General features: G+C 52.6%; 1 protein-coding gene across 11 annotated transcripts; it reads right to left on the bottom strand.

The window, feature by feature from the left end:
- Positions 1–505: 505 nt before the first annotated feature.
- LOC113917864 (long-chain-fatty-acid--CoA ligase ACSBG2-like) lies at positions 506–19,730 on the bottom strand. 11 transcript variants are annotated; one of them, XM_035722142.1, is made up of 14 exons: positions 19,433–19,729; positions 19,003–19,176; positions 18,296–18,519; positions 14,436–14,524; positions 13,786–13,906; positions 8,799–8,879; positions 8,518–8,668; positions 8,225–8,401; positions 6,284–6,465; positions 5,942–6,171; positions 2,453–2,670; positions 2,057–2,196; positions 1,366–1,612; positions 506–819 (listed from the first exon to the last, which is right to left on the bottom strand). In XM_035722142.1, the coding sequence occupies exons 1-14, from the start codon at positions 19,443–19,445 to the stop codon at positions 728–730; spliced, it is 2,139 nt and encodes a 712-aa protein (XP_035578035.1). In that variant the 5' UTR covers positions 19,446–19,729; the 3' UTR covers positions 506–727. The 11 variants fall into 11 exon arrangements, 9 of the variants coding, with proteins under 9 accessions (XP_035578035.1, XP_035578045.1, XP_035578033.1 ...); XM_035722152.1 differs by having other exon boundaries at positions 1,366–1,544; positions 19,003–19,121; positions 19,433–19,728; XM_035722140.1 differs by having other exon boundaries at positions 5,942–6,175; positions 8,518–8,643; positions 19,003–19,121; positions 19,433–19,728.
- Between the last annotated feature and the right edge of the window lie 5,457 nt (positions 19,731–25,187).

Raw genomic sequence — 25,187 nt, 5'->3', positions numbered from 1 at the left:
GTCGTCCTGAAGTTTCCTGTTAACATTTTGGTTTTGGAAATTTTTATTTTCCAAAAAGATGTGTCCTTGCTGGCGCTGGGTGGGTCCCCAGAGAATCCTGGTGGCCATTCCCTCCGGGTGGCTGCAGACAGCGGTGGGGGGGGGGGACCGTTCCTGCACCGTCTCTCCAGAGGGTGGGGAGCCTGTGCAGCCGCCCCTCACCTTTGTCACGCTAAGAGTGTGTATAGTTTTCAAAGTGAAGAAACCTATGAGGTTTATCACATCTGGTTTCGACTTTTCCAGAGCCTTCAGTAGGAAACTCCTCACTGGCCTCCCGGCCTCAGCATGACCGACACTCCGTGGCCAGGCACCTCTCCAGGAAGCTCCCTGGCCTCCACCCGCCACGTGTCACTAGCACCCGCCTGCCCAGTGGGGACAACCAAAAAATGTCCCCAGATATTGCCACGTGTGTCCTGGGGGCGCAGGACCACCCTGGGTAAGAACCACCGCTTTAGTGAGACGAATTTCATTATCTTTTACCTTTAAATGTAAAACACCGCCCCAGAGGGGGCATCTTAGTTAAAACCCCCGTCCCCGGTCGGCACTTGGCAACTTGGCCCTCAGAGCAGCTTCCCTCCTTCTAGAAGGCAGCTCCTCGATGATCATCCGATAGGGGGATGGAGGGAGGGAGATGGCAGTCTGGTGATGAAGCAGGAAGGCCCCCGCCCCCCAGGGCCTTTCCTGGCTGCTAGTCTTCGTCATCAGCCTCCTCGTAAAGCCTTTCAATTTCAGCTTGGTACATCCTGGCCACCATGGCCCTCTTCAGCTTGGTGGTTGCCCCTGCAACAGAATCACGTGCAAGGCGGGGCCTCCCCCGCCACCACCACCACCAACTGCCCCTGCAGGAGCCTCCCTCACCGCAGGATGAGATGTTAGTGGGCCAGACCTGTCCTGAGGGTGCAGGGGGGCGGCTGGGGTCGGAACGGGGGGCGGCTCAGATTGTGGGGCCCAGGGAGGAGAGCTACAGTAGGCCCACCCCGAAGTGCCCTGAGAATGTCCGTCCTGCGCGAGGACCCCCGTGGGGGACCGCCCCCTTCACTCCCTGCGCGAGGACCCCCGTGGGGGACCGCCCCCTTCACTCCCTGCGCGAGGACCCCCGTGGGGGACCGCCCCCTTCACTCCCTGCGCGAGGACCCCCGTGGGGGACCGCCCCCTTCACTCCCTGCGCGAGGACCCCCGTGGGGGACCGCCCCCTTCACTCCCTGCCAGAGTCCTTGCAGCGGCTGGTGAAAACCGCAGATGCCGCGGGGATCCCGGTCCAGGAGATGGTGGTGCTCTAACGAGCACGCGGGGGGCTGGGGGGGGGGTGAGCGACCGCCTGCTCACCCAGCTCCCCTCCAACCATGGAGAAGTCCGTCCTGAGGATGGTCCACTTGATGATCTTGGCGCTGTCCGAGGGGACCTCGGCGTTGGCAGCGTCGATGCCCTGACTGATGAACTCCAAGACCACCGGGTCTCCGTCGTAAACGATGTCCGACAGCCTGGTGGACTGGCTCCGGAGCTGTCTACAGAAAGCAACCGCCTCGCTGGTCAGCGCATTCCGGGGCTCCCCTGTGTCCGTGTTAACCTGGCACTGTTGTTCGGGGGCAGGGGGTCAGGCGGCTCCCAAGCTGCCCCCCACGCCCACACCGGCCCCCACGCCCAGCTCCCCAGGCGGGGGGCTCGCCCTCGTGGGTAACCCGTCACTCTCTTCTCGGCCCTCGGAAGGCCGGTCCCCATCCCCGTGGTGCACATGAGAAAACAGGCTTGGCTTGGGGAGACTTGCCCCACACGTCCCCGCTTCCTAGGGGCTGGTTGGGGGGGGGCCGGCTCAGGCCCAGCTGCCCTTTCTCTGGAAACGGGCCAGGAGCTTCTACCCCATGGGGCCTGGCCAGTGTACCCCAGGCTTGGCACCGAGTGACCGGCCCATTGCCTCGCCTCTCCCAGCCTCAGTTTCCCCATCTTGAAACCAGGACGGTAGGCTCTGTCCAGCCAACAGCCGGATTCCACGAGGCTCAAAAACACAGGCACGCGGTACCTTCAGCGTGAGCAGGGCACACAGGTAGGGCGCGTCCTGGCCCACCAGCACGACGTAGCGCACGATGGGGATGTACCTCTTCACCCGCTCCTCAATGGGGTTCGGGTTGATCCTCTCACCTGAACTGAGGGTGATGATATCTGCATGCGGAGAGGGAGCAGGGCTGTGGTCCTGAAAAGCCGCATCAAGTCAGCTCTCCTGGAGCCCACGGCCACCCCTTGATGTTCAGAAACGACGGAGATGGAGCCCAGGCATACAGAGGGTGTCCCTTCCTCCAAGCTGGACTTTAGTCCTCCCCCTCATCATCGTGCTGTGTGCAACCCGCACCACTGTCCACAGCAGCCCTGTGGGGCCCGGTCAGAGGCAGAGAGCACCTTGCAGCCTTGTCTTGCTCACCTCTGGCGTTGCCGACGACATAGAGGAATTCATCGGTGTCCAAAAAGCCCAGGTCCCCCGTGTGCAACCAGCCGTGGGCATCGATCTTCTCCTGCGTATTCTCCTCATCATTGAGATACCCCATGAAGATGTTCCGGCCCCAAATGTAGATGTCCCCGATGCCCTCCTCATTGTGCTTCTGCGTCTTGGTGTGGGTGTTGGGGAGGGACTTCCCACAGCTGCGGACAATGGGCAGGGAAGGGGTATTGTAGACACACCAGACAGAGATGCCCACTGGCGGAGGGGCACCCCCTGCTCACTGCTCCTCTTCCCCCGGCACACAGCCACTCAGATCCTAGCCCCTTCCTGCCTGTCTGGCTTCTAGAGTCCTGCAGCTCCAAAGCAGGGGGCAGGTGGAGGACGACAGGGCGTGGCCCCCAGGGCGTGGAGGCTTGGCCCACCCTGACTTGGAACCAAGCTTGCAGGGTGTGTGGATGTACCACACCCAGCCCCTGGCCACGAGGAGCCCACAGCTGAGCACAGGGGACAAAGGCAAGAGGCAGATAAACTCAAAACACCTTTTGGGTGGAACAGGTCGCTGTGGGAGGTATCGGGGCAGGAGAGAAAACGGTACAGTCTGGGCAAGAATGAGGCATCTCATCTTGTCTGCTTGTCTCCTTGGAAATTGGGGGTGGGGGCTGGGGGCTGGCCCTCCACCCCTCAAATTTTGAGGTTCCTATCCAGGCACCTGGACCCCAATCCTTGCTCCGCTTTCTCCCCAGGCTCTCTGGAGACTCAGGGCAAGGCCTCAGGGCTGGCCCGGCCAACGCCCAGGATGCACCTGCCCGGACTGAATCGTGTCACCCCCAAATTCCGAACCCCCAATGGGAAGGTGTTTGGAGGTGGTTAGGTCTCGATGAGGTCCTGAGAGTGGGAACTTCATGATGAGACTGATGTCCTTTAAGGAGAGACGCCAGAGTGAGCTTGCTCGCTCTCTCTCCACCATGCAAAGACACGGAGAGAAGCCGGCCGTCCACACCCACAACCGAATCAGGGACCCCTTGATCTTGGAGCCTCTGGAACTGAGGCTAGATCTGCGTGGTTCTCTAAGCCCCCTGGCCTGTGGTGCTGTCACGGCAGCCCGAGCTGAGACACACTCCGCGAGGGCAGATGCCTGGCCCCCCGTGCAGGGCAAGCTCCGTTCACGGTCACAACGCCCCTGGAACGAGCAAAGTGCCCAACAAAAGAGTGGAAGACTGAGAGGCTCCGCTGAGCTCCTCTGCTCTGACCAATTTCACGGCTGCGAACACCGCTTCCCTTGAGCTGCTTATGTCCTGTGTGGAATGATAGACTGCGAGCCCCACCTGCCACGTGGCAGGGATTCTTGACGTCGGGTCCCCCGCTGTGACCCTAGTGGTCGGACACTGCCTGCAGGCAGCGATCACTCCACATGCCAAGGGGCCGCCCAGTCGGGCAACAGCCTCGGACCACGTCACCTGTCCTTCCTTCCGCCTCCATGCCTGTCCCCCTTTCTGCCCTGCCTCTCTGGGTTTGAGGGTCGAGGAGACCCTGTGGGTGGGAAAGTGCTTTGGGACTGGCTCTTTGTCCTGTCTCTGCGGAAGGTTGCTTCCATCTCTCCAAAGCCAAGGTGCTCTAAAGGTGGTGACGCAGACTCTCTCCTTGACCAAACGCCGGTCAGCCTCCTCTGAGCTCTCTTCTCACTAGCCCTTGGCCTTGGTCTCTAAGCGCAAACCATTTCATCCACTCCCGCACAGAGAGACTTGAGAAAACCTTAGCATTTCCGAACGCCCAAGGCCACGTCCCCAGGATGGCTCCATCCCCCTTACATCCCTGCCCAAGAAAGCTCAAAGCTGCCCGGAGAGTTTTCCAGATGGCCCCCCAAGCTTGCAGATAAGTTCTTTCCCTGCCCTCGGACATGCAAATCTACCACCCAGAACTTTCTCCTCTCTTTGAAGTACAAACCTTCAGGGAGGTAGGTAACTCTGGCTCTCACCCCCAGCGCCTGTGGGAGGCACAGGACCCCACCCCAGAGGGGCAGCTGGCTCTGATCTATGCCTTCTGCCACAAACACATGAGATTTCTCTCCAGAGAAGCGCCAGTCTTCAGACCCAGATGGGTTCAGTTAGTGACCCCCCCCCCCCCCCGCCCTTCCTGCTTTTTGTGATGGCCACTTCCCAGACGGCTCAAGCCCCCACGTCCTCCCCCAACCCCACAGACCCCTCTGAGACGTCCAGTCCCTCGGCCCAAATTGAAGTGGAGATCAGTTCACACCGGGCCCTTCTGGCTGAATTAGTAGTAGTGAATAAAATCTGTCCCTGTTGCTTTAAGGAGTGTCGGGTTTTATCTTTGAAAATGGTCACCCATCCAGAGCTGAGCGAGCCCCAGGTTAGGGAGATCGAGGGCAGGGGAGAAAGCCAGCACACCAAAGGGGCCGTGACTCGTCCAAGTCCCCTATGTTGTGCTGAGTTTTCAACACAGGCTGAGTCCTCCCGGAAATGTGCAGGGGCCCTGAACTAAATCAGTGGTGGTAGCAGCCAGCCTCCAGGATGGCTTTGTCCACCCGGAATCCACATCTAGTGTAGCCCCCTCGCACCCTGGAGAAGGCTGGTCTGCCTGACCCCGTCAGATGTGGCAGAAATAACAAAGTGCCACTTCTGAGGTTAGGTCATAATAGGGTTGCTCAATCAAATATAAGATGCCTGGTTATATTTGAATTACAAATTTTCTGTAAGTATAAGTATATCCCAGATACTACAGGGGCTATACTCATACTTAAAAAAAAAAAGAAGTTGTTTGTCTGAAATTCAAACATCCCTGGGTGTCCTGTATTTTTATTTGCTGAATCTGGCCACCTAAAGGAGAGTGTGGCTTCCACTTTGCCCTCTCTGGGGTCTCTTGTGTGGGGGAAACCTACTGCCATGGCGGGGGACGCCCCCAAGCAGCCCTGTGGAGAGGTCGGCATAGTAAAGAAGCAAAGCCACCTGCTGAAAGCCAGCAAGAAACTGAGGCCTCCCGCCCACGGCCGTGTGAGGAAGCCAGCCTCCGAGCGGCTTCTCCGGCCCCAGTTGAGCCTTCAGATGAGGCCGCCCCAGCCAACAGCTTGACTGCGGCCCCGTGAGGGACTTGGAGCCAGGACCACACAGCTACCAAGCAGCTCCCCAATTCCCAACCCATGTGGGACTAAGCTGCGAAATCTGAGGGTTACCTTTACACAGCAATGAATGTGTTCCCTCCCAAGGGGCCAGGGTGTCAAAGATGGTTGGCCATTAGTAAAAAGAATGCTTTGCAAATCAGAAAACAAATCGGAGGGGCTTCAGGCCATCCCACACAGGGGTTCACTTGCTTTCGCTCATTTGCCCTTGGATATGCATTCCGCGGTGGAGAAGAACAGAGTAGGGGGACCGCGTGCACCTGGCCAAGGTCAGCCCTGGCCATCCCCTCCCCCACCCCCACGGCCAGCCATCTGTCCGTCCCTCCACCGAGATCCACCTCAGCAGCCGGAAGTCTTGCTGCCTGGAGAGCGTGTGGATGCCCGTGCTTTCAGACAAGCCGTAGAGCTCAAAGATGGGCATGTTGAGGCTGAGGAAATAATCCAGGGTGGCTCTGGAGAGCCCCAGGCCCAAGTTGAAGTACTGCCTGCAGTGATGGAGGCCCAGGAACCTCCTGGCCCGGTTGAAGGTCAGCCTCTTGGCCAGGCTGAAGCACAGTGGAGAATGGGTCTGCCTTGAGGAGCAGACACAGGGGAGCAGAGTTGGGCCTCGGGACTCCACGCCCGCCCCAGGCGGGCCCCCCCCTCAGCCCCCTGGGGGCAGCCCTGAGACCCAGCCTCACTTGAACATCCGCTTCCTGTTTGTCCTGAGTCCCAGCCACATGGCCCACTGGTCCATCCTCCTCCGGAACGGGGTCGACGAGAGCTGGTCGGTCTTCAGGTTGTCCAGCAATCTGTCCCAGACCCACGGGACGCCGTGGAACAGGGTGGGCTTCACCTCCCGCAGCGTGTCTATCAGGGAGCCCTGCACCACACGGCACGATGGGCTTCCGGCCAACCCCGCCCCAGCCCTCTGCCCCCCTGCCCCACTGTAGGGCCAGGTGTGTGAAGCCTTTCCCCACGGCCGTGGCCGGGAGCCAAAGGGGATGGCCAGGACCGTCTGCTCCCACCTACCCTGATCAGCAGGACGCACAGGATCCGTTTCCTGGCCCACATGGCTCAACACATGTGAGATTCAACCACACTGTTGGCTGTTTCTGTGGTCCCGGCCACCCTCTCCCAGAACCCTGAGCCAGGGCAAGCGGTGGACGGAGAAGGGAAGGTGCAGAGACAGAGAGAGACAGAGATAGAGACAGAGACACACAGAGAATGACAAACACACACACAGAGATTAAGAGATGGAGGGAGAGAGAGACAAGATGAGACAAAGAGACAGGGAGGGATGGGAGGGGGGAGAGAACGGGGAAGGGACAAACTCTGGCTTTGTCACTATTTTTCACAACTTCCCGGTTCCCAAGAGAGAGTCCCCAGTGACCACAAGTACAATATTAACAAAGAATGCCGGAGAGGAAAATCAGGACTAAGCCGAGCAAAGCCCACTGGGGCGGACCTAAGCAAATGCCCGCCCCAAAGCTGAGCCAGGTTTCACATTATTCAAAGGCCTTTAGAGAGCTCTAAGAAGAATATCTTGTGACATGTGAAAATAGGAAATTGAAGCTTTCATGTCCATCACGTTTTCCATTTTTTCAACGAGAAATCTGCAGAGATTTGTTCTCCCCCTAAGTACCTATGTGATTCGCCTCAGTTGTGCCCCTTGGCCCGGGAACCCTAAATCACTCAGTGCCTGGCCCTCTGTGGGACAAGTCTGTGGGACCCTTGGCTGAGGGAGTTGTAAGGATCCGGGCAACGATGTTCGGATTCTTTGCTTCTCCCTACTTCCTGTCTTGATGGGAAATGTGTGGTTTTCTACACTCAGAGAGTGAACACAACTGTGATGGAGGTCTCATGATGTATGTCAGTGACCTCAGGTGCTTTTTTTTTTATTGCAGTAAAATCCACATAACACCATCTTAACCATTTTAAGTGCACAGCTCAGCGGCATGAGGCACACTCACAGCGTCATGCAGCCACCCCCACCCTCCGTCTCCAGAACGTTCCATCTCCCCACACGGAGACTCTGTCCCCACGAAGCACGGACTCCCCACCCCCTGCCCCAGCCCTGGCTCCCACCCTCTCCTCTCTGTCTCTGGGGACGGGACTCCTCTGGGGACCCTCCTGGGAGTGGAGTCCTGCGGGATGTGTCCTTCTGGGTCTGGCTCCTTTCGCTGAGCACAGTGTCCTTGGGGTCCCTCCACGTCATGGCAGGTGTCAGGGTCCCTTCCTTTCTAAGGCTGGATCATATTCTATTGGATGGGTGGAACTCATTTATTTATCCATTTGTCTGTTGATGGGCACCTGGATTGTTTCCCCTCACATGCTTTTTTAACGGCTCGATTAAGCCTCCTGTGCTGGTGATTTTTGCCCCATGGTAGGAGGTGGATGCAGGCTTCCCATTCCTTAGGACACGAGCTCATGTCTGCTTCAGCCCCTTCACTTCACAGATGGGGAAACTGAGACCCAGAGAGGAGGAGGAGTAAAGTCGCACAGCGAGCTGGGGGCGGGGGCAGGGTGGGGATTCCAGTGCTGGGCCGGCTGAGCACCCCACGTAGGGTGACCCTAGCCCCTCCAGCCTCCCCAACCTCACCTGCACCCACCGCGGCAGAGGGCTGGGGAGCCCCACTCACCCTCAGAGCATCCGGCTGGGCGAAGTAGAGGGCTCCGGCGACAGAGATGGAGACCCACATGTCGAAGAGCTGGGCCCCCATGTAGCTGAGAGGGAGGTAGCTCACTAGGATCTCCTGCTCCTCCGGGGGGCACTTGTAAGACAGCCTCTGGGCCGTGGCCACCGTGGTCCAGGTGATCTGCAAGACACCTTAGCCATCACCCATAGGCCATTCTGTTCTCAACCCCCAGGAGCTCACCTTCGTCCACACGAGACCCAGAGCCACAGCCTGCTGCCTCCGGAGGGGACACTCACGTTGTCGTGGCTGAGCATCATGGCCTTCGGGGGGGCCTGTGACCGACAGGCTGTAGACCAGGGCACAGCACTGGTTGGGCTTTTGGGAGTCAATGACCTGATCCAGCGTGTTTTCCGAGATGCCGTCTGCCAGGTCCAAGAACCCTCTCCACTGCAGAGAGGCGGGGGTTGGGGTGGGGAGGGGCTCATGGTGGTGGTGGGGTGGGGGAGGAGACCCTTGAGCCTGAGACCTCAACCCCCGGGCTACGGCCCCCGGCCCTGCCCTCCCGGTGAGAACCTACAGAATACAGGTTCTGCAGCCAGGTCCGGATCTCCTCCTTGTACTGGACGATGGCCTTGAGGTGCTTCAAGGAGCCCTGGATCTGCCAGATAGCGTGGGGCTCAGCAGGTGTACGCAGGGCAGGAGTACGGGTCATAGCTGAGCCCCGAGCCCGTTTCCCCAGCACTTCCCCCACGGGTGGCAAGGGCACTCCCCGATTTTCTTTGTATTGTGGCAAAATACACAGGAATTTACCATTTTAACCATCTCAAAGTGGACACTTGAGCAGTATTTAGTACATTCACGTGCTGCAACAGTCACCTCTGTCTAGTTCCAGAACATTCCGTCTCCCCAAAAGGAAACCTTCAGTGCCCATTAGCAGTGTGTCCATTCCTCCGTCCTCCGGGTCCTGGAAACCGCTCATCAATCCACTCTGTCTCTACAGATCGGCCTATTCCGGATAGTTCATATAGATGGAATCCTACACTATGTGGCCTTTTGTGTCCGGCTTCTTTCACTGAGCGTCATGTTTTCGAGGTCCATCCACGTTGGGGCGTGTGTCAGAGCTTTCCTCCTTTTAGGGCCGCGGAACAGTCCAGCGTGGGTATGGGCCACAGTTTATCCGTTCGTTGGCTGGTGGACGTCTGGGCTGTCCCCCTGTTTGGGCTGCTGAGAAGGTTGGCGTACGGGTTTTGGTTTGCACACCTGTTTTCCATTCTCTTGAGTAGACACGTAGTTGTGGGAGCTCTGGGTCATACGATAAGTCTATGGTTGGCCTTCTGAGGAGCTTTCCATGGGGCCCGCCCCAATTTCCCTCCCCCCAGCCATGCACGAGGGCTCCGGGGGCTCCACATCTTCACCAACACTTGTCACCTGCGTTTCTGATAATAGCTGTCTTCGTGGGTGGGAAGTGGCACCTCATGGTGGCTTCCATCTGCATTTCCCGGATGACTTCAGACGTTGAGCATCTTCTCTCCGGCTTACTGGCCATTTGTGTTTTACTTCTCTGGAGAAATGTCTAAGCCTTTCACCCATTTTTGAACTGGGTTTTCGTCAGTGGTGTGTTTTGTTTTTGACCTTGTGGGGTCCTGGATACATTTTGAAGGCAGACTGCATTGGTTTCCTATGGCTGCTAGGATACAATGAGGTACTGAGTATTGAGCAGCTTGGTCCGGTCTCTGCTTAGAATCTCATAATCCCCAAATCAAGGCGTGGGAAGGCGAGGTCCCTTCTGGAAGCTCCACGGCAGGCTTGTTCATTTGGGAACTGGCTCATTCCGGCTATTGGCAGAATTCAGTTCCCTGCCCTTCTCAGCTTCCAGAGGCCACCATGTTCCCTGGCTCATGGTCCCTTCCTCCATTTTCAAAGTCAGAAACAGGGAGATTGAGTTCCTCTCATGCTTTGAATCTCTCTGTTCTCCCTTCTGCTTTATCTTTCCTGTCTCCAGCCAGAGAGAAGTCTGTGCTTTGAAGGGCTCCCGTGATTATAGGGGACCCACCCAGATAATCCAGGATCATCTCCCAGACAGAGGGCATGAATCTTAATCCCGTCAGCGAAATCCCTTTTGCCACACGAGGTGCCATGATCACAGGTCCCAGGGATTAGGGCGTGGACATCTTTGGCATCATCCTGCTGATCACACCGAGCCAATGGCATTTCCTGAGAGAGAGGACTCAGGAATGGGGCCAGGCTTTGGGTCTGAGAAGCTGGAAGGAGGAAGTTGCTGTCACCCAAGCTGGGAAACACAGAGGGAAGAGCGGGTTTTAGGGGAAAGATCTGGAGCTTGGGTCTGGACAGGCTGCGTCTGAGATGCCTCTTCGGCATCCCAGGGTGATTATTGGGAAAGCGGGAGATAAAAATGTGCGAAGTGTCTGCACACAGATATCACCCGGGGAAAAGATACAGAGCACGGAAAGCAAGTGGTCTGCTGTCCCAGGCCTGGCTCCATGGTTAAGGTTCAAACAAGTGAAGAGGAATAAGGAGGAGAGCCGGGCAGTGAAAGTTTCGTTATTTACATCATCCTCACCCCATCAGGGGCTCACCTTCCTGGGGGGAGAATGACCCAGGCCACATACCTGGTCACCTGCACAGACGCTGTCTTGGGTTTATTTATGTATTTAATAAACATTAAAAATTGGGGCGCCTGGGTGGCTCAGTCGGTTAAGGGGCTGCCTTCGGCTCAGGTCATGATCCCAGGATCCTGGGATCGAGCCCCGCATCGGGCTCCCTGCTCGGCGGGGAGCCTGCTTCTCCCTCTCCCTCTGCCCGCCTCTCTGCCTACTTGTACTCTCTCTCTATCTCTCTGTCAAATAAATAAATAAAATCTTTAAAAAAAATAAACATTAAAAATTTTAATGGTGGTAAGAAAAAATACACAACAAAGTTTACCATCTTAACCATTTTCAAGCATACGGTTTGCAGTGTTAAAGTGTATATGCATTACTGGGCAACAGATCTCCAGAACTTTCCATCTCCCCACACGGAGACTCTGTCCCCGTGAAGCAGGGCTCCCAGCCCCGGCTCCCACCCTCTCCTCTCTGTCTCTGTGTGCACGGGACTCCTCTGGGGACCCTCCTGGGAGTGGGGTCCTGCGGGATGTGTCCTTCTGGGTCTGGCTCCTCTCACTGAGCAGTGTCCTCGGAGGGTCCCTCCACGTGTGCAGGTGTCAGGATGCCCTTCCTTTTTAAGGCTGAGTAATTGTCTGGATGGACCATATTTTGTTTCTTCATTCATCCATCAACAGACATTTGAGTTATTTCCACATCTTGACTACTGTGGATGCTGCTGCTATGAACTTGAATGCACCAATATATCTTCAGGGTCTTTCCTCCACTTCTTTCAGGTACGTATCCGCAAGTGGGATTGCTGCTACCTCTAAAGTTTTGAGGACTCTCCATGCTGCGTTCTATAGTGGCTGCACCCGTTTCCGTTCTCGCCAACAGAGGCCTGGATTGATTGAAGAATAATTTACAGGCAGTAAAAGCCACCATTTTAGGTCTCTAGTTTCACGAGTCTTTTTTTTTTAAGACTGATTGATTGATTTTTAGAAAGAGAGAGAGAGAGAATTTCAAGCAGTCTCCACGCTGAGCGTGGAGCCTGACACGGGGCTCGATCTCACAACCCTGAGATCAGGACCTGAGCCGAAATCAGGAATCAGATACTCAACCGACTGAGCCACCCAGGCACCCCCAGTTCCATGAGCCTTGACAAACTTAGAGCAGTGTGACCACCACCTCAATCAAGACCTGGAATATTTCCATCGCCCCATAAAGTTTCCTCGGGCCCCTTTGTGGTCAGCTGCCTCCTTCCAGCTGCCCTGGATTTCCGTCCCATAGCTTCGCCTTTGCTGGGGGCTTCACATCTATGAACTCACGCCGAAGCAGGTAGCCCTCCCTTCAGCACATTTCAGAAGCAGCCACGTGATTGCACATATCAGGAGCCCAGTCATTGCTATTGTTTGGTTGGTAGGGACGGACCACCATTTGTTCATCCAAATGATAGAAAAACAACTGGATCTTGGTTAATGGATGTTTGGGCAGTTTTGGGCAATCATGCACAGAATGGCCACAGACACTTCCATGCAGTGTAGACGCTTGTTCTCATTTCTCTTGGGTACAGTCTCCGAAGTGAAAGGTCTGGACCATCTCGCAGGTGTTTGTTACCAAACGGTCAGGCCATTTTCCAAGGTGGCTGTACCATCTTGCATTTCTGCCAACAACGAAGGAATTATTCCACTGCAACCCCGTCAACACTTGGTAGTGTCCATTTTAAAACTGGAGTCACCCTCGTGGGTGTTTCGGGGTGGCCCTGTCTTTGCCTGTGTGCCTCTGTCCACTTGTCATGGGTCCTCTTAGGGTCCCCATTTGCCAGGGTTCAGCTCAGGCTGCAGGACAGGGTGGGGGCTGGTACAGAAGTCTCAGCTGTAGGACCACCACTGGTTCCTTATGGCATAGGGTTACGGGTGCTATATGGGAGGGAGAAGAAGACCCAGAGCCTGGGGTGGCCGACCATGAGTGGGCATTACCCTGATGTCCACCTTCTCTGGGCGCCCCATACGCCCATGGATCTTTCCCCATTCCCTCCCTGGAACAAAGATCAAATAGGAATGCCCATCCCATTGATGATCCTATGGATAGCGTTGGCATGAACACTGACCATGCTAAGCTCTGTCCTAGCCCATTACAGGTTTACTTGGTTCATCCTCGGAACCAAACCCAGTAGGTACCACTCCCACTTTACAGGTGAGGAACCGAGGCACCAGGAGGCCAAACACTGTGCCCCAGGGCCCAGAGTTAGTGAAGGTGGCCTCTGAGCCATGGAGCCCACACCCAGAACCACCTCATTTGGATCGGCCCCGGACCCAAGGAACTTTAGGGTTCTCCTGTGCAGTTCCATTATGATGAAATGTTCAGAACAGGCAAATCCACAGAGACAGAAAGTGGGTTGGTGGTTGCCAGGGGATGGTGCCAGGGGAATGAAGCATCCCCACTAATGGGCACAGGGTTTGCTTTTCAGGTGATGGAATGTTCTGGAACCAGACAGAGGTCATGGTTGCACAACACTGTGTGTTCACTCAATGCCACTGAACTAAAAAGGGTTACAACAATAAATTGTATATTATGTGCATTTTACCACAATAAAATTTTTTTAAAGTGGGAAGAGAGGATCTGCTTGCGGTGGGCACATCTAAGTCCCAGTTTGGGGTGTGCTGGGGGTCAGCCCCTGGGCCATCGCTGAGCGGGCTCTGACTTCCTCCGGCTTGAGCACCTGCTGCGGTCAGCAATGTAAGGACCATTTGGCAGGAACAGCACATGCCTGGCACCTCTTAGAGGCCCTGGACCTGCCCATGCATGGAATCCACAGTTCCCAGCTTGTGAGTAATGATAGGATGGTAGGCGCATCGTTCATGGGATCCCTTTTGTTTACTAGGCAAAGTCTGTGCCTTTACCTAAGCTATGCCCTCCACCCAGCATGCCCTCCTGGCTCCCACAGGCCCCGGAGTCACTGACCTGGATGATCTTCTGCAACTGCCTGTCATTGTCCACCACAAATATGTCCATCTCCGAGCTTTCGGCGATGACCTGGCAGGCTTTTGGGGAGCTGGTGGACAAGATGCCAACAGAGAAGCCCCTGGAAGCAGAACCCAAGAAGTGAGGACCCACTGGTGAATTGCAGGGCTCCCAGGAGGCCAGTTTGGCCCAAGCAGAGACAGTCCCTCGGGCAGGGTACAGAGTGTGGCGGATACCCCCAGACACCCACAGAATGCCCTGTTTGAAGGTGGGACTCAGGGACAGCTTGTGCGTGGGTCCTGCCCTCCAGGGGTTCCCCAGTGGTCTGGACAAGTACGGGAGGGCCCAATGCTGGAGAATCCTGGGGAGTGGGGAAGGCTTTTTGGGGGAGGGGTCATGGGAGCTGGGCTTCACAGGATGTGTATGAGTTCGACAGGTAGAGAGTGTCAGGAAGGGTGAGCTGGCTGGTGCCCAGGGCTGAGCCCTTGACAAATCCCATTGAGCACAGACCAAACAGCAGCCTTAGTCTGCTCCCTGAACTGGGGACGCTTCTGTGAGACCCCTACGGATTCAAGAGGAGGGATGAGCCTTTGCTGGGCTGGTGGCTTCCTGACTCCATGTACCCCAGGGAGATACCAGGTACCTCTTACCCAGCCATGATAGCACCAATGCTGGCGATGGCCCACTCCTCCGAGTTTAACCCCATGATCCCCACGCTGTGGAAGCGCTCCAGGCCCAGCTGGGGAAGGAGGCCCTTGTGAGGTACAGGCGGGCTCACCTGCCACTTGACCCCACCTGCCCGGGAGTCTAAGGCTGAGAGCCCTGGGCTCCCTTTTCTCTGTTGATCATTTGTGCTTCTGTTTGTTGATAAAATAGCCCATTTTCTGGGCTCCCTTTTCTCTGTTGATCATTTGTGCTTCTGTTTGTTGATAAAATAGCCCATTTTTCTGGGCTCCCTTTTTATGTTTTTGTGTTTGTTTGTTATATTAACAAGCTACCCCATATTCATCTTGAGCGGTGGTTCTCAACAGGGATGATTCTGCCTTCCCAGCTCACACTGGGCAACATTGGGAGACATTTCTGGGGAAGGGAATGGTGCTGACATCGAGTGGGTGAGCACCAGGGAGGCTGAGAAACATCCTCTGATGTACAGGACAGACCCCTCCGCAAAGAATGATCCAGCCCCAAGTGTCGACAGTACTGAGATTAAAAAACCCCGAGATAATACAAACAAAATGCTCTCCCTCCAACATTTTTATGACTAAATATTTGACAAAATCAGGACAGTACTATGCCTATATTATCTTAACGCGTCATTGTTCATAAAACCATACATCCTATTTTCCCAGCCTTTAAATATTTCTCTGTGGTATCAAATATAATACCTCTATGATATTGTGTAATATAGAGATGTCATAATTTAGGGGCGCCTGGGTGGCTCAGTCGTTAAGTGTCTGCCTTCGGCTCGGGTCATGATCTTGGGGTCCTGGGACTGAGTCCTGCATCGGGCTCCCTGCTCAGCAGGGAGCCTGTTTCTCCCTCTGCCTCTGCCCTTCCCCCTCCCCCCGCTTGTGCTCTCTCTCTCTCTCTAATAAATAAATTCTTTTTAAAAAAATGTCATAATTTAGTGACCCCCCCCTTTATTGGTTGATACTTAGGTAAGATCCTTTCTCCCCTCCATTTTTATTAGATAAAATGTGGGGAGAACATCTGCATAGCTCAAGCTCTGTTTACCCACATGGTTATTTTGTGCTGACATCCGGATTGACTTAAAAATTCAAAACGGCGCACCATTCATCCATCCTGGCAGAACCAGGGCATGTCACCACCTGGCCCCCAGGTGGGCCTTTCCCCTCCACTCTAGACTCTCGGGTACAACTGCCCACTCCTGGTGTCTTTGTCTAAACCAGGGCATCACAAACTCAACATGGCCCAAACAGAATTGTTGATGTTACCAGCTCCGCTCTGCCGACCCTGCCTTCCACAATCTCAGTTAACAGCAGTTCCTTCAAGTTGCCCAGGCCAGAAATCTTGATCATCCTCAGCACCTTTCATTCTTCCGGACACCCAGTTCGTTAGGAAATGATGTTGGCTCTGCCTTCAGAATCTGACCACTTCTCATCCCCTCCCTTGCTACCACACAGGTCCCAAACATCTTCATCTCAGCCTCAACTGGTCTCTCTTTTTCCACCTAGTCTGTTCTCTCTGCAGCAGCCACACAGTGCTGTGAGCGCCCAACTCTGGGCACATCCCTCTGCTTAGAGCCCTCCATGGCTCCCACCTCACTCCTGGTAAAAGCCTCACAAGGCCCAGCAAGACCTGTACTCATTACCCCCTGCCCTCACCACCTTCCTCTCTCCCCCTCACTCACTCTGCTTTAGCCACATGGGCCTCTTTGGTGTTCTGCCAACATGCCAGGCACCGTCCTGCCCCAGGGCCTTTGCACATTGGTTTCCACTGCCTGTAACACTTATCCCCAAATACTCACTTAGATTCCCCCCTCCGAGTTGTTTAAGTCTTGTTGAAATGCCACTCTCAGAGAGGCTCTTATTGGCCACCCTAGGGTAAGATTTCAACCCCCACCCCAACTCATCTACCCCTTTCTTTTCTTTAGTTTTCTCTGGATCACTGTCTACTTCCTGCATACTTGTTTGTTATGTTGACTGGTCAAGTCCCTAGAGGTCTCTTATTCCCTCTCCTAATCTGATAAATGGGCATTCCTTCATTGAAGACATACCCAAGGGGCTAGATTCTGGGGGCCTGCAATGAATGAGGCAGTCTGGCCCCTTGACCTCATGAACTGACCAACTAAACAAATAAATTATATAACCACGTAATCATGTGGCTATGAGAACTGAACAGAACACTTTCAAGGGGGCTGTGATAGAAAGTACTGGGGGGCTGGTGAGTCTGGGGACCCAGAGTGATCAGGGATGACCTCACTCAGAAGATGAGACATTGGAGGGGCACCTGGGGGGCTTAGTTGGCTGAGTGTCTGACTTGTGATTATGACTCAGGTCATGATCTCAGTCAGGGTCGTGAGATCAAGCCCAGGATCAGGCTCTGCGCCTAGTGGGGAGCCTACTTGAGAGTCTCTCTCCCTCTGCCCCCCCAAATAAATAAATCTTAAAAAAAAAAGATGAGGGGCGCTTGGGTGGCTCAGTCGTTAAGCGTCTGCCTTCGGTTCAGGTCATGATCCCAGGGTCCTGGGATCGAGCCCCACATCGAGCCCCGCATCGGGCTCCCTGCTCGGCAGGAAGCCTGCTTCTCCCTCTCCCACTCCCCCTGCTTGTGTTCCCTCTCTCTCGCTGTCTCTCTCTTTCTGTCAAAATGAATAAATAAAATCTTTTTAAAAAAAAGAAAAAAAGATGAGACATTGGAGAAGAGACACATTAACAATAACTACCATTAGAATATAGCTAATGCTGATATAATGCTGTGTGAGTCAGAGGCTGTTTGATAAACTCCCTGAATTCCTTTTTTTTAAAGATTGTACTTATTTCTTTATTTGAGAGAGAGAGAGTGAGAGAGCACAAGCAGGGGTAGCGGCAGAGGGAGAGGGAGAAGCAGGTTCCTCGCTGGTCAGGGAGCCTGATGTGGAGCTCGATCCCAGGACCCGGAGATCATGACCTGAGCCAAAGGCAGTCGCTTCACCCACTGAGCCACCCAGGCGCCCCAACTCTCTGAATTCTTGTAGCAAACCCTTGTGCTATAGGGGCTTTTATATTTTATTTTTATATATTCGTACATAAAACGCTAATAGAACACGTTTTATACTAAATTTAATAAAAATAAAGTATAAAATGGGTATGTCCATATGTAACTTTTATATTTTTAATATCATACACATATAAAAATAGATATAAAAATCCCCATTTTACAGATGGGGAAACTGAGGCATGGTGAGGCTGAGTAATTAAAAAAAAATGTTAGTTTGAGGCACAGCTGACACCAAGTATTCCATGAGCTTTGTGGATACAACACAGTGATTCCTCAAGTCTATACATGATGCTATGCCCTCAAGTGTAGCCTAAGTAATTTTTTAACAAAAAAGCCACAGGCATCTAACTACACCTCATGGTGAGCGAGATTGAGTGATGTGAGCAAGAATGGGCAGGTAAGCGCGGAGCCTGAGGAAAGGATGCACGCACAGGGTGGCCTGGCAGGAGGGGCGCTGCAAGAAGTACGAGGTTGGGGCGCCTGGGTGGCTCAGTTGGTTAAGCGACTGCCTTCGGCTCAGGTCATGATCCTGGAGTCCCGGGATCGAGTCCCGCATCGGGCTCCCTGCTCAGCGGGGAGTCTGCTTCTCCCTCTGACCCTCTCCCCTCTCATGTGCTGTCTCTCTCTCATTCTCTCTCTCTCAAATAAATAAAATCTTTAAAAAAAAAAAAAAAAAGAAGTACGAGGTTGGGGTGGTGGTGGTGTCGGGGAGTGGCGCGCCGCGCGGGCGCAGCAGTGCGCAAGCGCAGAGGGGCGGGCTTGCGCGCAGGCGCGGAAGGGCACGTGGTACCTTGAGGAAGGCTTTGGCGGCGCGCCGGCACTCTTCATAGTACTCGATGTAGGTGAGCAGGTGCCAACCGTTCCTGTGCTTGGAGCCGAGCGCGATGTAGTTGGCGTACTTGATGGCCGTGTTCATGACCATGTCATGCACGGTGATGGGCGCCTGGCTGGTGAAGGCGTCCTCCTGCCGCAGGTGCACCTCGCCGTCGCGCTTTGACGTCCAGTAGGGGTGTCCTGTGGGCAGGCGGGGCTCGGGGGCAGTGAGACCCCAGGTGGGTGAAAGAGGGGCCGGGCTGTGGCCCTGATGGCGGCAGGGGCGGGCAGAGAAGGTGGGGGAGGGGGGTGGGAGAGAGGCATGGTGGACAGAGAAAGAAAGACACCACCGACGAGGGGGAAAGATGGAAGCGGATAGAGAGACACAGAAGAGGGCACAGGGACGCGCGGACAGGCAGATGCGCTGGTCCAGAGGGTGGAGTTCAGCAGCAGCCCCACCAGCGAGCAGGCAGCTCAGTCACAGGCCCACTGCCCCTCCTGTGGACTTCCGGAGGACCAGGCACCTCTGACAACTGTGTCCACCTTCGCCATCTCCATCCTCTACTCCCAGCCACCCGTGCAGCCTCCCCCACCACCCTGACGCGACTTCAAAGATCCTGAGGCTGGCTCACCCACCCTTAGCCAACCCTGACTGGCTTCTCTGGGGCCCAAGGAGCCCCCTACCTTTGGCTTTAATTTCCCGTTGGTGATCTCTCTCCGTCAGACTCAGTGTTTTGAGTGAGGACATGGTGTGCAGGGTATCTTCGGCCTCTCTTCTTACTGTCTGGGGAGCATCTGGCCTCCTGGGACGTTCACAGAAACACAGTTGCAGTCCAGTGGAGGGCGGGGAGTGTCCAGCTGTGTGGAGGCACAGGGGTCCCACCTACTCATGGGGGTGGTCAGGGAAGGCTGCTCTGAAGAGTGGGTAGGAGTTGACCGGGCAAAGAAGGGAGGGAGAAACATCTGAGCAAAGAGAGTAATGCAATGAAGCCCATCGGGGCTGGAGTATAAGGAAAAGTGGGGGGAAAGAAGGAAATGAAGCAAGATAGGCAGTGAGAGTGGGATCAGCATGGGGTCTTGCTGGCTGTGTTAGTAAAACATTGCTTTCTGGTACCTTCTGTGTCCATCCCCCACCCAGTATGCAGACTGGTTGACCCCTAGCAGGAGCTGAAATATCTCAGCTCCCAGCCCCTGCCTTCCACCCATGACACATTTTCACCCTTCTTTGTCGTCAGGGAGGCTGTGCCCACTTCTGTCTCCCAATTCTTTTTATCAGCTTTGGTCACCCCCCTGCTCTAGCCGTAGGCGGACAGCGGCAGTCTCTAGACTGGACATCCAGAACGTTCCTGCCTGTGGCCAGCCTTTGTGACCTCATTGTAGATTCTGTAGCCTGGAGCCATGATGGTGACATGGCCTGTTGCTGCTTGGCAGAGGGGCCGGGGTCTTAGGGGCCAGGGGTCTGTCCCCACGGCCAGTGGTTCCCAAAGTGACAGCTCCCAGGGAGGAGCCGGCAGCAAAGTCTTGGGTTTAAGGCTGGCAGCTGGAGGGACTCCATAGTCCCTGCCCAGCATTGTTGGCTTTGGGTGACAAAGTTCACAGGGGGACCATAGAGGGAGTAGTGAGATGGAGGAGGTGCCGTGGAAGGCATGATGTCACTGAGGCCAGGGAGTGTGTCAAAGAGCCAGTTAAGGTCGGCAGAACCTGAGGCTCCCAAAAGGTCAAGAAGGACTTTGAGTCGCTGTGCCTGGGGGGTCATGAACTCATCTGTCCATTAGGCACAGTCTGGAGCTAGAAGAGTCTCCCAGATGGGCATACAGCTGCATTTTCATGTATTGTGTTGGATGCCGTTGAGGTTGATAAACCAAAAAGTCATTTAAAGGCCTCCCTGGTGCCTCAAAAAATCAAACACAGAGTTACCATATGACCCAGCAATCCCATTTCTGGGAATATACCCAAGAGAATGGAAAGCAGGGACCGGAAGAGATGTTGCACATTCACGTTCCCAGCAGCACAATTCACAGTAGTTAAAAGGAACCCACTGTCCATTGATGGATGAAGGATGAGCACAATTTGGTCCATCCACACAATGGGCTATGATTCAGCCTTAAAAAAGGAAGGCCGTGCTCACGCCTGCTACAACGTGGATGAACCTCGAGGACATTGTGCTCAGTGACATAAGCCAGACACAAAAGGACAAATCTTGTCTGATCCCACTCATGGGAGTTACTTAGAATAGTTGGCCTCATAGAGACAGAAAGTAGATTGGTGGTTGCTGGAGTGGTTGCCGAGGTTCCAAGTCTTGATTGATTGAGAGTGAGTCATGTGAGGGGGAAGAGCCCGGTGGTTTCTGGGGCCAGCCGGGAGCCTCACCTTCGTGCTTTGGCCAGCAGTCTCCTGAATCAGCAGCTTCTTGGGCATAAGCAGTTTCCCTGAGCAGAGCTGGGGCAGCGTGAGTCCACCATCAGCCACTGCTGAGATGAGGAGACTTCTCGACCGGGGAACTAGGAGTCATTCCTGAGCATGCTCTTCCAGCCCTATGAGCGATTCCCTCCACTCTCCAGCTCTTTGGAGCTATCATTGACAAACCATAAAATTCACCCATTGTAAGAGTCCAGTACAGTGATTTTTAATAAAAGTCAAACAACTGTGAAGCCATCACTGTAATCACCCTGAGAAGTTCCCAAGTGCCTGTGTGAGATTGACCATGCTCCTCACACCAGCCTCGGGCAACTACGGATCTGCTCTCTGTCTTCATCGTTTTGCCTTTATTAGAAATGTCATAAACGGAGTAATACAATGTGTAGTCTTTTGTGTCTGGCTCCTTCCATGTAGCATAAGATCATCTGCATGTCTCAGTTGTTCATGCATTTTTGTGATTGAGTAGTGTCCCATTATTTGGGTGGTACTGTGCTTTTGTTTATTGATTCATCAGTTGGTGGACATTTGGATTTTCTCCTAGCGTTTGGTGATTATGAATAATGCTGCTATGAACATTTGTGTACAAGCTTTTGTGTCATTTCTCTTTGGAGAAATGCTGAATTGCTGGGTCATATAGTAACTCCATGTTTAACATTTCAAGAAACTTTCTAAGCTGCTTTCCAAAGTGGCCGTGCTATTTTGCATTCCCACCGGTGATGGATGCGGGGTCCAGTTTCTCCAGATCCTCACTGACACTCGGTATTATCAGATTTAAAATTTTTAGCCATCCTGGGTAGTGTAAAAGTGCTATCTCCTTGTAGTTTTGACTTGTATTTCCCTGATGATTAGTGATATTAAGCATCTTTTCATATGCTTGGTGACCATTTGTCTTTAGAGAAATGTCCAATCAAATCCTTTGCCCGTTTATAAATTTAGCCATTTGTCTTTTTACTGTAGAGTTGTAAGGGTTCTTTACATATTCTGGTTATAAGTCCTTTAGCAGATACATGATTTTTTTAAAGAGTTTGTTTATTTGAGAGCAAGAGAGAGGAAAGCACACAGAGGGAGAAGCAGACTCCCCGCTGAGCAAGGAGCCCAATGTGGGACTCAATCCCAGGACCGTGGGATCATGACCTGAGCTGAAGGCAGTTTGCTTAACCGACTGAGCCACTCAGGCGCCCCTTAGATACATGATTCTTAAATACTTTTGTCTTTTCGGTTTCAAGGTTGACATTTACTTGACAGTATGTTTTGAAGGGCAAGAGTTTCTAAGTTCGGTGAAGTCCAGTTGTGTCATTTCTTTTCTATGGTGTGTGCTTTGCTATCACGTCTAAGAAATCTTTACCTAATCCAAGGGAACAAAGATTTTGTCTTTCTTTACCCTAAAGTTTTGTAGTTTGGGCTTTTGTATTTAGGTGTCTGATACATTTTGAGTTAGTTTTTGTGCGTGGCGTGGGGTGAAGGTCTATGTTCTCATGTTTTGTTTGTTTTTGGCATATTATTCCAGCATTATTTATTGCAAAGACTGTCCTTTCCCCCACTGTGGCACTTTTATAAAAAATTAGTTGGCCATAAATGTGAGCTTTCATTTCTGCCCTCTCTGTCTGATTGATCTTATACCACACTGTCTTGGTCAATAGCTTTATGGGAAGTTGTGAAGATGAAAAGTCCTGCATCTTTGTTCTTTTATGAAAGGCAAGGATCTGGTGGATGGAGGGACAGTAAGAGTAACTCATTATGGGAGACACAGGGGTTTCAAGGACTCTGAACTGGCAGGCTATTTATGGTAGCATGGGAGGACTTATGAAAAACAGGCTCCGAGTTCAAATTCTTATCTCAAAGCATGTGCAGAGAATCCGTTCTATGGATGCTTTCAGTGATTTCTTAGCTCTTCCAGCTGTAGGCCTGCTGAATTATAACGTGGTGTGAATTCACAGCCTCTCCATATCTTTGCAGGAAAGGTAGGGCATTATTTGAGTTAACGGTACCCTGAGAATGGAAATATTGGAATGGTGTAATTTGGGAGGAAGACTGTACGACTTCGAGTGCCCTGAACTTTAATTTAATTTAATTTAATTTAATTACCTTATTTATTTTTCAAGTTTTTATTTAAAGTCTAGTTAGTTCACATGTGGTGTAGTTTTGGTTTCAGGAGTATAATTTAGTGATTTATCACTTACATAGAATACCCAGTGCTCATCACATCATGTGCCCTTCTTTTTTTTTTTTTTAAAGATTTTATTTATTTATTCATGAGAGACAGAGAGAGAGAGAGAGAGAGAGAGAGAGAGAGAGGCAGAGGGAGAAGCAGGCTCCCAAGGAGCAGGGAGCCTGATGCGGGACTTGATCCCAGGACCCTGGGATCATGACCTGAGCCAAAGGCAGATGCTCAACCATCTGAGCCACCCAGGCGCCCCAATCATGTGCCCTTCTTAATGCCCATCACCCATTTAGCCCAGCTACCCCCCTACCTCCCCTCCAGCAACCCCTCCGTTGGTTCTCCATGGGTAAGAGTCTCTTATGGTTTGCCTCCCTCTCTCCTTCTCTCTTTTTTTTTCCCCTTCCCCACATGTTCATCTGTTCTGTTTCTTAAATTAAACATATGAGTGAAATCATATGGTATTTGTCTTTCTCTGGCTTATTTCTCTTAGCGTAATACATTCTTGCACCATCCATGTCCTTGCAAATGACAAGATTTCATTCTTTCTGATGGATGAGTAATATTCCATTACACACACACACACACACACACCCCACATCTTCTTTATCCATTCTTTATCCAAATATCGGTGGATATTTGGGCTCTTTCATAATTTGACTATTGTTGATAGTGCTGCTATAAATATTGGGCTGCATGTGCCCCTTTGAATGACTATGTTTTTTATCCTTTGGATAAATACCTAGTAGTGCAATTGCTGGGTCATAGGGTAGCTCTATTTTTAACTTCTTGAGGAACCTCCATACTGTTTCCAGAGTGGCTGCACCAGTTTGCACTCCCACCAACAGTGTAAGAGGGTGTCCCTTTCTCCACATCCTCACCAACACTTGTTGTTTCCTGTCTTGTTAATTTTAGCCATTTTGACCAGTGTGAGGTGGAATCTCATTGTGGTTTTGATTTGTATTTCCCTGATGCTGAGTGATGTTGAGCATCTTTTCCTGTGTCTGTTGGCCATTTGCATGTCTTCTTTGCAGAAATGTCTGTTCATGTCTTCTGCCCATTTCTTAACTGGATTATTTGTTTTTTGGGTGTTGAGTTTGATAAGTTCTTTTTTTTTTTAAATATTTTATTTATTTAGAGATAGCGAGAGCAGGAACACAAGTACGGGGAGTGCGAGAGGGAGAAGCAGGCTTCTCGCTGAGCAGGGAGCCCGATGCAGGGCTCCATCCCAGGACCCCGACATCATGACCTGAGCCAAAAGCAGACACTTAATGACTGAGCCACCCAGGCGCCCCGAGTTTGATAAGTTCTTTACAGATCTTGGATACTAGCCTTTTATCTGATATGTCATTTGCAAATATCTTCTCCCATTCCGTGGGTTGCCTTTTAGTTTTGTTGATTGTTTCCTTCTCTGTGCAGAAGCTTTTTATCTTGATGAAGTCCCAAAAGTTCATTTTCACTTTTCTTTCCCTTGCCTTTAGAGACCCGTCTAGCAAGAAGTTGCTGTGGCTGAGGTCAAAAAGGTTGCTGCCTGTGTTCTGTCTAGGATTTTGATGGACTCCTGTCTCACATTTAGGTCTTTCATCCATTTTGAGTCTATTTTTGTGTGTGGTGTAAGAAAATGGTCCAGTTTCATTCTTCTGCATGTGGCTGTCCAGTTTTCCCAGCACCGTTTGTTGAAGAGACTGTCTTTTTTCCACTGGATATTGTCTCCTGCTTTGTTGAAGATTAATTCACCATCTAGTTGTGGGTTCATTTCTGGCTCTCTATTCTGTTCCATTGATCTATGTGTCTGTTTTTGTGCCAGTACCATGCTGTCTTGATGATCACAGCTTTGTGATGTAGTTTGAAATCCGGAATCGTGATGCCTCCAGTTTTGCTTTTCTTTTTCAAGGTTGCTTTGGCTATTTGGGGTCTTCTGTGGTTCCATACACATTTTGGGATTGTTTGTTCCAGCTCTGTGAAAAATGCTCTGGTATTTTGATAAGGGATTGCATTAAATGTGTAGATTGCTTTGGGTAGTGTAGACATTTTAACAGTGTTTGTTCTTCCAATCCATGAGCATGGGATGTTTTCTCATTTCTTTGTATCCTCTTCAGTTTCTTTCACAAGTGTTCTGTAGTTTTCAGAGTACTAGTGCCCTGAACTTTTAAATCCCACGCAGGCTCCCAGGCCACGGGGGCAGAATAGAAGGCAGCCCTTCCTGCCATCTAGAGGCAGTAACGTTGCAATAGAAGCCAGTAGCTCCGTCCTTGCCTCCACACCTACGATGGAGTCAGGTCTCAGAGTACTT

Source organism: Zalophus californianus, chromosome 1 (assembly GCF_009762305.2).
Source record: "Zalophus californianus isolate mZalCal1 chromosome 1, mZalCal1.pri.v2, whole genome shotgun sequence".
Lineage (NCBI taxonomy): Eukaryota > Metazoa > Chordata > Mammalia > Carnivora > Otariidae > Zalophus > Zalophus californianus.
This window is presented reverse-complemented; position numbering and strand designations above follow the sequence as displayed.

Excerpts from the sequence above, each read along its gene's own strand:
- LOC113917864 (XM_035722138.1), bottom strand. The coding sequence starts at position 19,524 with ATGGGTGGAAGGCAGGGGCTGGGAGCTGAGATATTTCAGCTCCTGCTA. Across the intron at positions 13,907-14,435 it reads ATTGGTGCTATCATGGCTGG|GGGCTTCTCTGTTGGCATCT; the intron begins GTAAGAGGTACC and ends TTCTGCTTCCAG. Across the intron at positions 2,197-2,452 it reads TGTCGTCGGCAACGCCAGAG|ATATCATCACCCTCAGTTCA; the intron begins GTGAGCAAGACA and ends CTCCGCATGCAG.